The 17,052-nt window shown below is 42.9% G+C and overlaps 1 protein-coding gene across 1 annotated transcript in view; it reads right to left on the bottom strand.

Annotated features, from left to right (window-relative positions):
- ALDH1A3 (aldehyde dehydrogenase 1 family member A3) overlaps positions 1–17,052 on the bottom strand; it is a 32,601-nt gene that overhangs the window by 3,119 nt on the left and 12,430 nt on the right. The window contains exons 5-10 of the mRNA XM_065734034.1: positions 16,475–16,536; positions 13,629–13,757; positions 11,149–11,262; positions 7,361–7,463; positions 6,164–6,348; positions 1,628–1,792 (exon numbers count right to left, since the gene is read on the bottom strand). Coding sequence (XP_065590106.1) covers positions 1,628–1,792; positions 6,164–6,348; positions 7,361–7,463; positions 11,149–11,262; positions 13,629–13,757; positions 16,475–16,536 — 758 coding nt within the window. The remainder of the gene's footprint in view (positions 1–1,627; positions 1,793–6,163; positions 6,349–7,360; positions 7,464–11,148; positions 11,263–13,628; positions 13,758–16,474; positions 16,537–17,052) is intronic.

Here is a 17,052-nt window from a genome sequence, read left to right as displayed (position 1 = left end):
TTGTCAGAACAAAAGCTGCCAGCACACGCTATATTTCCCCATTTCTGGGACAGAATCTCCCATCAAGCATAGTCCTAAACGTTGGGCACCATTCTGGCTAGCACAGTCTGGGAATACAATAATCCTCCACCAAAGGTGAGAGGAAGTCTCACTTGTGCCAGCCTGAGAGCCAGACCAGGACTGTGCCTGGCCTTCAGGCACACACAAGTGTTCCTAAGCTTTTTTTTTCCCCCTTTTTGCAAGATCCAGGTGTTGAACTGGAGCCCTGTTCCTAGGTAAAGAACATGTATTTGCAACACAACCATATATGAATGAAACTGGATAAGCCTCATGAATCACAGCCTGGGATTTGGAGACAGTTCATTAAAAAAGGCCTGTCATGGGATTTTCAGCTTTTCTTTCCCTCTATTTTTAGAATGTAACTCGTGCCCAGACTGACTGATATCTTCCCCAGGTTCCTTAGAGTGCCAGTTGGACTTTAGCATCGACTTATTTTCCACTGGGGAACATGATGAAAAGTAAATTAACTACATTTCAAAGGAATATCACAGGATCTAATTACATGCAGCTTGTTCAATTTTTCTGCATATGAATAATGGAAGTCAGACTGTCAGATCTGCATTTTGCTGGCTTCAACCATATTTCAAATTGGAAAAAAATAGTCCGCCTCAGGGGATTTCACCATGGGAAATGAATCTGAGATTATTTCAGACGCTAACACTCATTGAAAAATTGGTTTTCAGTGGCAGTATAGCAGGATCCTTCCTTCCCTTCCCACCAGCATCATGTACAGGAGTTTTTGTTCCACTTTCCTACACTCACTGCACTTTGTCACCTAGGATCAGCCTGTACCAGTGCTGACCAATTTCAAGTCCATCCAGCAGGCAGTGCAGAAGAGCACTCAGCACAGCCTATATGGAGTATCAGCACCTATCTGTCTTCAGGAAACCTTTCAAACTATGGGACAAAGAATGCAGAATTGCTCCAGCCTGATACCACCCCAGTTACCTTTACAGACCTTTATAGTCATGGATTCTGTCATAAACCACTATCAGCACTGTGCGGAAACAGCTTTCATAGCAGGTGTATCCAGGTGAGGTGCTTGCTTATATTCTGTGTTACAACAAAGTGGTCTGGAAGTGAGATCTGAAAGCTTTCGGGCAGTGTTACATAGGTTTATTTATTTGATATAGGTTTCCATAGGTTTATTACTGCACAGTGAATACACCCACAAGGCTACTGTTTTCCTTTTGGGAAATAAAATAAAATGAAGAAAAGCAGTAATACACTAGAAATGACTGGCAAGCAGACATGCCATTAATCAGGCAAAAAGACCCAAGATGCTGCTAAAATACTTTGCCAGTGTTTTTGCCTGCGCTGTTCTTTTCCTCCTCTCACATCCCCACCCTCAGCCCTGTACTACCCCTGACTGAAGCTTACCTTGCAGATGCTCCACCAGCAGAATACATATTTTACTGCTCTTAGTGTACTGTGTTAAGAAATACGTGAAATTTCTATTTTCCTTTCAGGTTTTCACTTCAAACTGTGTCCATACATCTTTTCTTACTGCTGACTTTCCATTCAAAGGAGAAAATGCCTCTAAAGGTTGAAATGTCTTGTACTGTACCTCTTCTTTGGCGATACGCATGTTGTCAGTGACCTCTGAAAACACAGTGGGTTTTATAAACAGGCCTCTGTCTTCAATGGCAAGACCACCACACTCCAGCTTAGCACCTTCTTTCTTCCCACTTTCAATCAGCTCCAGGATCTTATCAAACTGGCTTTGGTCAATCTGTCAGACCCAAAAAGAAAACAGGTGTTACTGTTCCAGTTCTTCCATTATCCACTGCGCAAAGATAAGCCCTAGTACTGGGATAACTTCAGTGCAGTAGTTGCACTACATTCTGTTTTTAAAAACAGAATCATCTTTCTTTCAAGGACCTCAGAGACCAGTAGGCAACACAGCATCTTCTGGTTCTCTGAACTGGCAGGAGATATCACTTCATAAACTCAGAGATCACTTCTGACCAGCAACATTGTGTTGGAGGTATAGAACCACAGAGTAGTATAGTCAGGTTTCAAAGAAATGGATGCATCTCTGCAAAGATGCACAATTAAGCAATGCAACACCTTACTACAGCAAGCTGCAGATGGTAAAATACTTCGGAAGATGCTAAAAACCCCATAAAACTAACACAAAAACCAACACATCCATGGTGGTTAATTAAATACAAGACTGCCACTGGCTCAGGGATGCCTGGCAGCCTGGGTGGTTATTCTGAATGCCAGTTATCACCAAATGCTTGTACTGGTTCAGTGCTCCTCCCTAGACATCTGTTTTAATTTTGGCAGGGCCAGTTGCCAGATGAGACTGTTTACATGGAGCATTTCACATTTGACTCCTCCAGATTACAGACTATATCCTGTCCCTTGTTAATCCTGGCCACACGCAATCCAAGTTTTCGTGCTTTTAGACAAATATCAAAGCTTCAGGAGGGTGTCCTTGGGGCACTTCTGGTACACAGTGAGAACAGAGAACAGTACATCTCCTGTCACACAGATGTGAACATCACACGCACTGTGGACTGCTTGTACTGAGTGCTCACGTTCCCTCACGTGTTAAGGTGCTACCCAAGAAAACACCTGATGTATGCCACTGCATGAGGAAATGTGTGCCCTGGTGTTGGACACGGGGTGTCACACAGTAAGTTTGGCAGGTGTCATGCATATTGCCTATTTGTCTCGTTGCCTAGTTGCCAAGTGTAAATAATTTGAAAATATCTGCAACTGCTTTCCATCGTGGCATGTCTGTGATCCAGACCAATCCAGTTCATCCACTTCACATCACAGAAAACAAAACAAGGATATTTATACAGCTGTAACTTGTTGCAAGGCAAACTATAGTTAGATTAAAAGACACTGGGGAAAGAAAACATTTGTAAAAATGACATGCAAGGGTGGAACTGTTTGTCATTGTAACTAAAGCTTGCAAAGCTTGTTTAAGTTCTGTCCCATGCTTTACTATTATTTATGGTTTCAGTATTGCCTTCTATTAAAAACACATGATCTGATAGAGCAAATTCTACTTTTTTTTTTGTCCAACTCATTCAAAAGAGAAGGCTTTCAAAGATCACCATAATGCTGAGAACCCCCACCTCTTCGAGTCTTGCTTCATTCAAGTCAAAACTGTGAGAAGCAGATGCTCCTTTCCCAAACCTAGCATTTGTAATCCTACAGAATAACCCCACAACTGTGCTCCATAGACTGCTTGCCCCGTGCCCTTTCCACATACATTCCCTACTTTCATGTTTTAATTCTAATGTACACACATGTCAGTGATCAAAAAACGAATTCACTGTCCTAAAATTCTCATCACAGGGCTCAGGCTGAATAATTTCCAGCTAGCAAATGCCACAGAGCAGTTTGAGTGCTTGTTTTCTTCCTGTAGACCATGCCCCACAGACCTCACTATTTGAGGTTTTTACAGCAACAAAGCTAGCCTAGCCTCTTTCAGATTTAAACCCTGCTCTAGTCCATTAGGATCTTCTTATGTAATGCACTCTGCTGTTCACAGCTTCATCAGTGCCCCAGTTAACTAACTTGTCATCTGTGCAGACTTACTTTATTATTTCCCATGACACAGTTCACAGGAAGCTGAAGTTAAGAAGTGCCCTTGGTCTGTTACTTGAGGTTGGCACCTTACTCAAACAGTCCTGATCACCCCTCAGGTATCTTGTGGTGTCCTTTGAATCCCAGCCAGCCCACACAGTCAGACACACAAGTTTTGGAGAAGTCACATCAGAAACCATGCCTCATTTCTACTTAAGTTTAATACTGTTTAAATTTGATCAGAGAAGTGCAGTTTATAACAGCATAATCCAATACTGCAGCTGACACAGTATTTTCCCCACACCCATGCCACCAGCATCCATACCAGTGCACAGAAACCCACATCAGGAAAATGATCTGAGTAAAATGTTTCTTCCCCACTTCCAAAAAGGCTGGTTCAGACCTGAACCAGGCAGCTCCTCAAGCTATGTTATAAGAACAGTACAATATAGGAAGGAGCAGCTGCAGACAGCACCAATTTTTCAGGATTAGCCTGCATCAAGCTCTTCAGGAATACTACTATCTATCATCCCGACTGCCCTGCTCCAGGTGGTTCCAGCAGCTCCTTATTGTTAAGCTGAGCCACGGGGTGGTTTGCTTTCACAGAACACTAACTGAACACTGACACTGCAGAGTACCTCCTATTTCACACACCCTGCATCAAAGTTTCTGGTCCTGTTGTCTGGCTAGAAGCACTTGAAGCTGGTGAAGGACAAAACGGACCACAGGCTACCAACATCACAGCCTAAAGTCAGGATCCAACTCCTTTACCCAGTTAGCATCATTAGTGATCATCCCAGAACAAGGCCTATACAGCAGCCTCTGTATGGTTTTGGCAACGCTGCATAAGCTATCCCACAGAAGGAGAGTAAAACAACAACCTGGACCTGAGCTGAGCCCTAAAGCAGGGAGATGAGGAGAAAAATGAAGAAAGATGTTTTGTTTTCCTGGTGACTCTTCCCTTCTCCACCAGTTTAAAATAACCCCCATCCTCCCAGTGCAGCAGGTTACTGCACGTACAGAGAAATCTGGAAACTTTACAGTTCAACAGTAGCTTGGTGGGCAGGTGTGAATCTCCGCTGCTTTCAGAAATATTTTAAGCCCTTGTGACACTGCATCATTTTTCTTCTGCTTGAATTTCTGTACGTTGCATCATAAAAGGGAGAGAAACCATAACTGCAGAGGAAGTGGTTGTTTCTTTGCACCAGAGCCACATGAAAGCTTTGCGTTCAACAGTTTCCTTCCACTTTCTCAACACTTTCCCATCTTGGGCTCAAGAACTGCACACAGAGAACTTCAAGCATGTGCATATAGGGTGATGTCTCTGCTAGCTACAAGGGTAACAGGTAAGCCAGAAGGAGAAGAGGATATATGGACCATATTTATAACCTGACCAGATTCTTTGTATTTACTGCTACCCTGTGTATGTAGCAATGGCAGCAGTGTGCTCTGTCAGCCTGGCAAGCACCAAGGGCATAGATGAACTGAAATAAACAGCCAGTAACTCCTACCAAAAGCTGGGTAAGGCTTAGGATTATGTTATATAAAACTAACAAATCTAAAAAGCTGAGAGCTCTTATGAGAACACACTGAAACTGTCAGAGGATCAGCTCACCTCTGCTGAAGCAAGTCCCAACAAGGCATTATTTACCTGCGAATGCTGAGCAATTTGACATCTCCTTCCTAGGCCTTTTACAGAGAAAGATGCAGCCCCAGCCTGACCTGGAGATGTACACTATTTTATTCCCCTTTCAAGAAGGCACACATTTAAGTTCTTCCATGCATGGATGTGTGAATGGGCACAAAGATCCAGGCAAGAGAAAGCAGATGTCCCTACAGTCATCCCTTCTCTGAAAGGGAAAATCTATGTTGTACTACGAGCAGGAGACTTGGGCTATAGCTTTCTGGGATTCTCCCTTTATTTTTGGAAGCACAGTGGCCCTACAGAAGATCTGACTCAAGGATCACCCTCCTCCAGAGCTCTTGACTTCAGCTTGGATCTCCTTGGAAGGAAGAAATAACACGAAGGCTCTGGCAGCACTGACAAAACTGTTTGCAACATCAGCTTGGAATGGTTCTTCCTGCTAATTCAGCTGAAACCCCTCCAAAGGATCAGAAGCAAGGCAGAGGAGGAGAGGGAAAGTGGGGACTCAGGATTCTCTGGGTTTTAACTACTTGTCATCAACAGCATAGCCAAATGCAGCCAAGTAGCTGGAATGGTTGCCTCTGCAGCTGCACCCATCTGTGCATTGCTGTTCCTCACTGGAACATGCTTTGTATTACTGTACCAGGGAGGCAACCCCCTCCATAACGCTGGATAAGAAGTGAATTAAATACATTTGTGTTTAAAAAACTAAAACACAACACTTTAACGGTTTTGATCAATTGATATTTAAAATAGAGAAAAAAAAATAAAGCCATGATACGTTACTCACCCTCACAAGCTTCTGCTGGGACCACATTTCACAAGGATAATATTTACAGAGGGAAAATTGAATAAAAACAACAACAACAACAGAAAACAAGCAACAACTGCTCTCAGGCACACTGTTACCTGGGGCCCTTGCTCAGTTCTGGCATCAAAGGGGTCTCCAACAAGTCTCTTCTTGGCATACTCCACACTGCGCTTGACAAACTCTGGGTATATCTGCTCTTCCACAAACACTCGTGAGGCAGCTGTGCAGCACTGCCCTTGATTGAAGAACACACCTTGATGGGCACATTCCACTGCCAAGTCCACTGCAACACAGCCAGGAGGGGAAAGCATTACCACACGCACAGCTTCAGCTTTTCAGAGTCCTCAGAGTCGCTTTTGGTCCCATTTATCTGCAGAAAGCCTCCTCAAAAAGTGCTGACAATGGTTCACACCCACTGAAGGCACTCACAAGGGCTCACTCTACCCTCAAACCAGTTCTTTCATAATTTCCACCCCCTTTCCTGTCTTTTGTCTTGGAGTCTAGTTTGTCACAGCCTCAGGTATCTTCTTCCATAAGGACTCACTGAGGGCAATAATCAGTTTCTCTCCACTGTGGGAATTCAGATTTCTAGATACCATGCAAGTTTCCAAGGACTTATTTCAGCACTTGACTGTTTAGAAAGCAACGTGTCCTTCTGTTGTACAACCATCTCAGACCAGCTCCTCACAATACTCAGTTATCACGTGGAACAAATAACTCTGACATTCAATCCCCACAGCACTGCTGTGGAGAGTATTTTTCCCAAGCCAAACAGAATTTTCAAATCATTTTGGTAGGCACAGTTTACACATCTCCTAGTGTTCCTCACTAATGCAAAAGTCACAGTGTATTGTGTGAAATGAGCTGTGCAGGCTCCCAGGATGGAGGTGAAAGCTAGATTAGATCAAGTCCTATGGAATTCTCCTGTCATATGAATGCCTGCAGGGGGACTGTATTTTAGGCAGCTGCTTTCCCCACCACTTTGCTCTGCTGTACCACAAACCAAAGAGAAGGTACCACAACAGCAGACACGCACAAATACAAGATTTATCTGCAACTACAGCCATCCCCAGGGAAGGTAGTGAAGTATCTTCATTTTTCATGGGAATGGGCCCCACAATGGGAGCAGCTCAAGTGCAGCACAAGGTCATCCTGCTCCTGAGCAAGGGTTTCCTCCAGCCTTTGGGGTGGAGGCAGTGGCAAACATCACCCCTGCTAGCTGCCAAAGGACAGCAGAGGCAAACAGAACACCACATTGTCTCTTACAGCAAATAAACACAGCAGCCAATACTTACAGTCTGCATCTGCACACACAATGCAGGGGTTTTTTCCTCCGAGTTCTAACGTCACCCTTTTGAGGTTGCTTTTAGAAGCAGCTTCCTTGATCAGTTTTCCAACCTGCAACGTTGAGACAAAGAAAGGCCATGGGCAGTTTCCCCTAAAAGTCTTAAATATGTGAAGTGTGGCACCAAAAAAAGGTCAAAGAGCCCAGTGGGTGGCTGAAGCAGGCAGAAGTCAGCGATAGCAATCTTAAATGGTTTGAGTTTCCCACTGCTGTGACAAGCTGGGTCAAAACCAGCCCCAGAATGAATGCCTGCTTTAGGTAGATCTCAAATGATGGGTTACATGAGAGACCTTCAGGAACTGCATTCTAAAGTTACCTGCTACCCACAGCTGCAGAACAAGGTATTTCCTACCCTGTGCAAGCTAATGAGCAGCACTGGCACTCAGTGAGGCTTTAAGGATTACGTGTGAAGTGTTAACTGTTAAAAATCAGGAATTCAGCTTCTTCAGATAGAACTTTACAATGCAGGAGAAGTCAGTTCTCACCATGTTACCACTTCCAAACCAGAAACCTATGGAGACATTTAGACACTTTGAGAGCCATAGAATGGCTTTGATTGGAAGAGACCCTCAGGATCATTTAGTTTCAACTCTCCTGCTACAGACAGGGCTGCCACTCATTTAAACCAGGTTGTCCAGGAAAAAAACCTACATCTTTCTGACCATTTAGGTTGAGCCACATCCCTTCCTAGACAGTATCTGAGAATGCCAACATAGGAATCTAATTTTATTAGAGACAGTATGAATTAAACATTTTGGGAGTTTCAGTTGTTAAGCAGTTCATTTTAAGTGTGACTTCATTTTGCAACTGCTTTTTTTTTTGTATCTTACCTTAGCACATGGCAGTCAACTTCATTTCTGCCTAGAAGTATTATCGCCCTGCAGTGCAGCTGTGAGCAAGGAAAGCATGCGATGACATCAAGCTGAGTGGTGTAGTTGACACAAAAGAAGGAATGGATGTCACTCAGAGGGACCTGGACATGCTCAAAAAGTGGGCACGTGAAAATCCAATAAGCCTGAACAAGGCCAAGTGCAAGGAGCAGCACTCTGGTTGAGGCAAAACCAGATATGAGTAGTGACTGGGAGAAGAACTCAGTGAAAACTTTCCTGCAGATGACTGTGGGGTCCTGGTGGACAAGAAGCTGGATGTGAGTCAGCAATGTGCACTGCAGCCCAGAAAGCCAACAGTATCCTGGGCTGCATCAACATGAGTGGTCAACAGGGAGAGGGAGGGGATTGTCCCCCTATATTCTGCCCTTGTATGGCCCCATCTGGAGTACTGTGTCCAAGTCTGAGGTGCCCAGTACAGGGAGGATGTGAAGGTGTTAGAGCAGGTCCAGAGGAAAGCTAGAGATGACCAAAAGGCTGAAGTGCCTCTCATACAAAGAAAGGTTGGGAGATGGGCTTGTTTAGCTTGGACAAGAGAGGGCTCAATGAGGGGAGACTTCACTGCAGCCTTCCAGTACCTGAAGGGAGGTTACAAGCAAGAAAAGGACCAACTTTGTATACAGTTGGATAGCGACAGGACAAGGAGAAATGGCTTTAAACTAGAAGAGAGGAGATTTAGGTGAGATGTTACAAAGAAATGTTTTACTCACAGGGTGGTCAGGCACTGGAACAGGTTGCACAAAAACATTGTGGATGCACCATCCCTGGAGGCATTCAAGGCCAGGTTGGATGGGATATGGAACAGCCTGATCTAGTGGTTGGCAGCCCTGTCCATGGCAGGAAGGTTGGAACTAAATGATCTTCAATGTTTCCCTCCAACCTAAACCATTCTATGCCTCTGTGAGGCAGCTAGCTGGCAATTCTAGGTCAACATTTCTCATGGTTTGCCTTCATAACTCAAGAATCCTGAATGTAGCAGTACAGATCAGTTCTAGTCTCTCAGGAGCCTAGCCCTACAGACAGAAGAAATAAAGTGATGCATCATGCTGCAGATGAACACAGTTTCATGAGAAGTATCACTACAAGCTAGCTGCCCAAAGAAGAACAAGTTAAACTGAGGGGAAAGGAAGAAATCTAGATGGGAAAGCTCTCATGGAGGCTAGTCTGTCATCAGCATTTTCAGGCTGGCGCTGAGTCCAAGCTGGGGCTTAAAAACTAAGTCAAAATGTATTTTGAATTAGCTTTACTTCCTGGCTCAGAAACAGTAGCGTTATGCTGCAAATACTGCAGAGGTGCAGCTGAACTCACAGATGGGTGGAGGAGGAAGAAAACACTTCTAAATTACACATGCATTAGCAAAGAATCCATCTCCCTCGGTGTTTCCTGCACACCCATGGATTAGAAAGACAAGCACAGCACCTATAGGAGTTTTTCGCCCATAGGTTCCAGCAGCTGAGGTTTTCCTTCTGCCCCTAATCCACCGTATATTCCTTTTTCATTAAAACCCAAACAGACTCATGTGGGTTGGATGAGTCTATAAAGCTCTATTGGTTTTCACACAGCCAGCATCTAATCTGGGCTAAAAGTTTATGATCTGGGATTTGGAGATAAGATGCATATGGATAAGCTCCGAGATTAGGCCAACTATCAAGAGAGTAAAAGCTCATTGGGAACTTTTACTTTATCGCGTTCACATTTGTTCCCATTACTTCTAAACAGAAATGGAAGCTTAACACACCTCCTCCTCGGGGTTAAGCGGTTAGTGTGCACACAAAGCCACTAGATGGTACTGTTGCTAAACGCAATGGCTTTGGAGCATTGAGTGATTTACCCTACTGACCAGGAATTCCACTCAAGGTAATTAGAAATAATTAAGTAATTTGATTACACTCCGCAATTACGAGTATAGGCATCAGAACGGATGAAGTCATCAAGTGATCATAAGAATGACATTATTCAAGGAAATAAAAGTGAAGAGACTGTGCTCGCCCCAGCTGAACTGTTAGCATTTGCATTCTTAGCACACTGCTCCTTCCTCAGGGTGTATGAAAACACTGCAAGAAAAATCTAGAATGGTGAGTGGAAAAACAGTCATTTATAAGCATATCTTTGAGAAATTGCAGCAGTGATTACTAGAGACAAATTCACACATGTCACAGCTGTACTCAGATCTTTAGCTAGGCCAAGCCATGCATTCTGTTCCCTCACACAGGCACAGAGGAAGATGGCTGTAGGTGTCTGATTTTGCAGAGGTCTCACCTCCAGTCCTCTCCTAAGCAAGACAGCTGTAGCTATTTACAGGGAAAAAACAAATAGAAAGGTGCTTTACTGTGCAGGTCTCAAAAGACACTCAAATGTTAATCCCATCCACATCAGTGGAGGAAGTCACAGGCACAGGGCCATGTTTTCATTTAAGACTTAACTCCTCAGAGGTAACTAAAGCCAAGGAAGAATTGTTCAGGGCTCTGACTGACATGTTTTCCAGTTACACACATATGCAGTGCAGGATTAGCAGCCAAACTTATCCAGAAGCTCCATCAGGTCAATGACATGATGTTAAGTAACTGCCAGCCTCTCCTGTAGACTGCCTTACCTTGTGTCTGAACATCTATTACAGTTCCCAGAAACGTGACAGTTTGGCAAAATCTGGTGCAAGAACTGGTAGTAAAAACAGATGGACCTGACCTAGAAAAATCCTGAACACTTCTGAGAAATCCTGTCTCAAGGAATGTGATGGAAGACAGTGCTGGAAATTGCTGATATTTCATTGGTATTGTCTATTACTATTGCTGCCTTAGAGGAGAATGCAGAAGAGGCACAGTAGGTGTTTTATGAGGAATCCATCACCTACCTTTGTTGATCCAGTAAAAGCAATTTTATCAATGCTCTGATGGGTAGAGATGGCTGCTCCAGCTGTGGGGCCGTAGCCTGGCACAATGTTCACCACACCTGGAGGGAAACCCACCTAAAACGAAGGTTAAATACAGCTCTGTAGAGAGGGATTTTGAGCACTCTGAAGCCCCTCTGCACCCCTGAGAGCTGCAGTTCTGATCTCAAGATGCTTGAATTCTTATTGTATTCTTATTATGTATTCTGTATTCTTACAGATGAAGACCAACCCTAAAAAACAACCACACTAATTTCTACATCATTTCACTTGCAAACATTTCTATAGCATTTCTAGGAAGGCTGTGCAAAACTCCTTTATGTAGTCTCACAGAAGTGAGCAAAACACTTTAGCCTTTAATGATTAACAGCACCACCTGAATTTACTAATCTCACTAAAATCAGGTTAAGGGCACAAAAATACATTTCCCTACAAACATACAAGAAACAGTATGCAAAAAAAAAGTATAATTCACTAGGCATGTTACAGAAAGTACTTCAAAGTGTACGCAGCACTTAAAAACTGCAAGTTGCAGACAAGGAGCCCAAACTACACAGATCAGAGTTTTCCAGACTTTCCAGTAACATGGCTGTGTGCTACCAGCTGAAATAGATGTGGGTGAAAATAACAGCCATGCCTAGGAAATGCCAGGGTTCAGTGAGAATTCTTGGAGGAGTCCCAGTGTCAAATCAAACGAGAGCAAACCTGGCCGAACTCAGCCCCCAGGTACTGCTGTGCAGAGGAAGCCAAGAGGTAACTGAATGAAAGTTTGTTTTGAACAAAGGCTGACATTTGTGGCTCTTCAGGGGCCAGAGGGATTAAGAAGTCAGTAAAACCTCGCTAGATGATGGGGCTAATAAAATAGGAATACAAGAGCGGACGGTAACAGACTTATGCCAGTTTCCACCACATTCACAACCTAGATTAGCCAAACAGTAATTTTGCCAAAAGAGACAAATGGTAAAACTTTAGATGAAATTCTAGCACAAGGGGAAGTGTGGGACTTACTGGTCTGTTCTTTACTTCCTGAAATAATAGTTTCAAGGATTAAGCCCTTCTAAGCTAGCCCTTCCTTACCACTGATTGCAAAAGCTGTTTTCCCTGCATTTACTAACAGTGGCATGACAGGATATTAAATGTCCACTTCATTCCTTTTGTCCTTTCCACATAAAATCTCAAACAAAGCTGCTCCTTCCTAGTACAGTACATAAACTGTTATTTCAGTTTCCTTCTATCTCACAAAAAATTACTTTGGTAAGATTTTTGGTTTTCTGCCCCTCAGAAGGACAACCTGAATCTACTATGCACATGATAATGACAAATGACAGTTCAATAGAGTTTGCATTTTGGCTAATGAGTTTTCAAAGAAAAACCTGAATGTCAAACTGTGCAAGTAATGGCATTTGGAGTCAGCAGCAAAGCCACAAGGAAGCAAAAAATTGGTTCAGGTCACCCTGAGCTAAGTATTTTTCCTGTTTCTCCACAAAAATGAAAGCCAAAACATTTCGGCTGGCCTTACATTGTTCCACTCAACCAAACACGTAGCTCTGCTCATGTATTAAGATCACCTGCATCCTTTTAAAGATTAAAAAATATTGAACTTGTTCTTCTATAAACCTGCAAGGAGTTCAGCTGATTTTTGGGTGGAGAAAGGGGCACATTCAAATCAAATTATTCTGCTCTAACTGTATCTCTGTCTCAAAGTGCAAGAAATGGACAGCTTGGACTTCAGCACAAAATATTAGTATTACCAGAATGGAGCTGCTTTTTGTGGGGGAATGCCATACAAGTGTTTGAAGAGGTATATGTCAGAACGACATACAAAAGACCAGCTCCATGGCAGGACAACTGCACCCTGTGCTCACTTAACTTGTGTAATCTTATCAAGTCAATTAGCTGCAGGAGATACTTAAGTGGAAGTGCTTTTATGCTTCCTCTGCAGGCAAAGAACTCCTAGGTGTTAACTATTAACATATTCTTCTGTTTTCTCTCAATCTAAGCCAAGAACAGAGAGGCTCAGTCTAATGATGATTCTAACAAACAGACTTTTCCAGTTGAGAGGCAAAAGCTTACCTCAAAACCTTTTAGTTTTTGCTCACAATTAGTTATTATCTCACTTAAATGCTCACTGCTGTCTATCGTACTTTTTGTCCCATTGTCCAATAAAACAGCTGCAATCTTTCCCTCAATTGGGAAAGCAAAAGACAAGGAAGAAAAATAAAGGCATCAGCAGCTTCATAAAGAAAGAGGAAATCCTACAAGTTCTGTAGCCTGTTACCTTCCATCTAGCTCCTGTCAATCAAGACCTTTTGAAAAAGAGGCAGAAATAAAGGTCATTCTCACACCTCATTGAATATTTAACATCTTTCAAACCTACACAGACAACTCAAATTCTTACAGTCTTAAAAGAACAGTACCTAGGTGCGTTACTCAGATTTCCTTACCTCCTTAACCAGTGAGCCAATGTACAGCGATGTGAGGGGAGTTTGTTCAGCTGGCTTAATAACCAAAGTGTTTCCACAACACAGCGCTGGTGCCATCTTCCAAACCAGCATCAGCAATGGGAAGTTCCACTGCAGGAACACAAGGTCACTCAGATCAGCCACCTACTCAATTCCATGCAACATTTCCCCCACCTTCAGACAGCTCAGGGGGAAACCAGCATCTGGGAGCACAGCCATTAAGAAAAATGTTTGTTTACAATACTGCAGTTTTTTGGACTACAGAGTACATCTTCCTCTACCCCACTGAGATCCCAAGTATTGTTGGCAGTCCTCAAGTTAACCCTGTAAGTAGAACAAATCTTAGCACGATGCGACCTCATCGTTCACAGAAGTCTGATCACACCTTGTGTAAGTATTTGTCTGTTCACAGAAACCATGGTGGAGGCAGTGTTATGACGTACCACTTTTGTATGGAGTCTTTATGCAGGAGAATTATGGAGTGAAACTGCTCAGTGAAAGAAACTCAGTTTTCCATGTTAGCTATTCTCTGAGGAGTTACATAGTATTTCCAGGTTTATAATTAGAAAACTTCAGTGGATTGCTCAGTCATGGAAGTCCAGGGCAGCTCTTATTCTCCCTTCATTCTGTAAAACACTTGTTTCCAATTAGTTTTCTTATTTGGAATCGGGAACAAGTCCACATCAGTTTCCTCTGTGCTAATCTGTTTCATGGTCATGTGTATTTGTAAATCTTGGAGCAGAAGCAAGAAGTGGAAAAATCTAGCTCACATTGAATCTCAGTAAAGGTCATTTGGCAGCAGAAAGGATTTCTTCATTAAAAATAATTAATGCTGCTTTAGGGATGATGGAAGCAGGCCAACAATAAGGGGACTTCTTGTCAAGCCTCAAGCCGTGGGCCTTCAGCTAGCAACAAAGAAGCCAAGTACGTTAGGAATCCAAAATTTCACACTTACAAATAAATTAGCAGTGTAGGTTTTAAGAGATGAGTTCTGCTGTAACCCAGCAGTCATCAGACAAAGTGGAACTTCAATTAACGTGCTGTTCTTCAGCTTCTCTCTCCCCCTTCGCCAGACCTGCTTCATTTCAGTGATCTATCCAGTGGCCATGTTCTATGTTTTACCCGTTTGTCTTCTTCTCCTAAGCCTTCTCAAAGGCCTGAACTCTTACCTTGGGCCACCGGCATCTTTGATACTTTTCTACACTTTCAGAGCACACAAAATTCCACTGAGACCTTTCTGTTGCAGAATGGCTGGTGAAAGTAACAGCTAGAAAAAGATATGAAGGCTGCCTGGCAATATCACCTTGGGACAGAATTCAGTCATACGATGCACCTTCTAAAACTAACCTTCTTAGCAATGGCACTTTTAAGTACAGTCAAGCCTCAGTTAAAAGAGGGCTGTTAATTGGGCCAAGGGAGACATGCAGAACAGTGACAAATGCCTTTATATCAGGTTGGAGTAATCACATCCACTGACTGTTGATGTTAGAGATCAAACTAGAGAAAAAAAATTTTGAAGAGGAATTGTTCTAAGTAAACTGGAGACAGATGTGGCTTTGTTGACCCCAATCATGCTTTTTGCAAACAATGTTGAACTTGAGGAAAGTTTGGTCTTACTATTGTATTTATTGCTAGTGTAAGGCCCACCTGAAATAGTAGGAGTCCCACTATTTCCCCTTACAGTGGCCCTCCAAAGCATCCTACGTGCAGGCTTTTGAAGTGATCATTTCTGAAAGCAGTGCTGAGTGCCAAAATATGACAGGAAAACACCTTTTAATTGGTGATCAATTAAATTTATAACACTGATGATCATTGGTGATAAACCTGATGTTTTGATATCAAGCCAGAAATTGTAGTTGCTTACAAGCAGGCACTTTGTTCATGTTTGTTCATGCAGAAAAGCTGTACAGATGTCATTAAGACAAATGTCTAATACATATCACCTGTCTCCCAGTTTGCCTCACCCTCATAGGGCAAAATAGATGGCACCACCTTACCACCAGGTTTACAAGCTCAGTCCAGCTGAAGGAAAAGGTAGAATTCCTCCAAATGTCTTTGGGAATTGTTCCAGAGCTGGTACCTCCAGGACCCAGAAAATCCCAAACCACATATGCATTTTATCCTATCTCCCCTATAACTTGATCCCAGTGGTCAAAATATTCCATGGACTCCACTGATCCAAGTATCCAAAGAATCTTGGCACAACACCACTTGCTTCATGGCCTAGAGGATACCACGTTCAAAGCATTTTACAACCAGACAGAAACAAACCATGTCTCCCATGTAGCTGTAAAGTCTTTCTGGTTGTCTGTTTAAACAGAGCAAGCAGCAGATACTAGAACTGGAGTTATTCCAAGAACTAGCCACGCTGTCCCCTCAGCAGAGAAAGAGACCTCAAAGAAAAACTGCATTCAGCGAGATTTAATCACAGCAAACTCAGAACAGCCAGCAGTTATTAATAATGGATATGATTTAAAACTCAAAACTATGCATCAGCTCTAGGCAGCAAGAAGCTAGCACATGTAATGACAAGATGGTTGTCCTAGCAGTCGAAGAGTCAGAGAGCTCTGACTGGTCTCTGGTGACTGCTGTCATCCTTAGAGAGGAACAGAGCAACTGATTAGAAGACCCACCCTTCCATTGCAGAGGATTTTGCACTGCCAAGAGCAATTGGCATGGGGGTAAAACAAGAAACTACATCAAGCAACTGAAATGGGAGTTCACTGCAGAACAGCTGCACTTAACTAGGAAGCAAATGGCTGCAGTACAAGATAGGAAAGTGCACATGTATTTCCTCCATTTCCAAGAGTACCATTGCTGCTACTTACTGGAGTTATAGCTCCACAAACACCCATCGGTTCGTGCCTAGTGAAACAGACAAAGTTTTCATCTGCAAAACAAAAGAATCAAGGAAAAAAAGTAAAAAAACCTTTGCCTCTAAAGGAACAGTTAAGATGACTGCAAACAAAGAAGTTTGAGAGAGATCCAAAACCACATTAGACAAAGAATCCTATATCTGTTGACCTTAAAACACACCTCTGGGTGACCTCAAATATATGAGGATCCATTTGAGAATAGATCAAAGAATGCAGTGTGACTGCTCTAGGTCTGCAATCTAGAAGATCTTTTGGAAAAGCAAAAACTCTTTCAAGTATCAGAACATTTGACAAGGTCCTTCCAAGAACCAAGCACTTTGGATCCTAAGGAAACAAGGATTTCAGAGCCTCTCCTATTAATAATTAAGAAAAAATACCACACCATTTTGTAAGACATCTGTGAGTCCAGCACTGGGATAGAACATCAGTGAGTTGGGAGGTGAAGCTGGATTCCACATCAACCTTTTTCCCCACATCTCTGTGGCATCTGGTAGCACAAGCTCTGCTACCTCCATACATTCTTTTCTAGA

This window comes from Cyrtonyx montezumae, unplaced genomic scaffold (assembly GCF_038088225.1).
Source record: "Cyrtonyx montezumae isolate F1298 unplaced genomic scaffold, pur_monq_1.0 scaffold_17, whole genome shotgun sequence".
NCBI lineage: Eukaryota > Metazoa > Chordata > Aves > Galliformes > Odontophoridae > Cyrtonyx > Cyrtonyx montezumae.
Note: the sequence above shows the minus strand (reverse complement) of the source record. Positions and strands in the feature narration are given on the sequence as shown.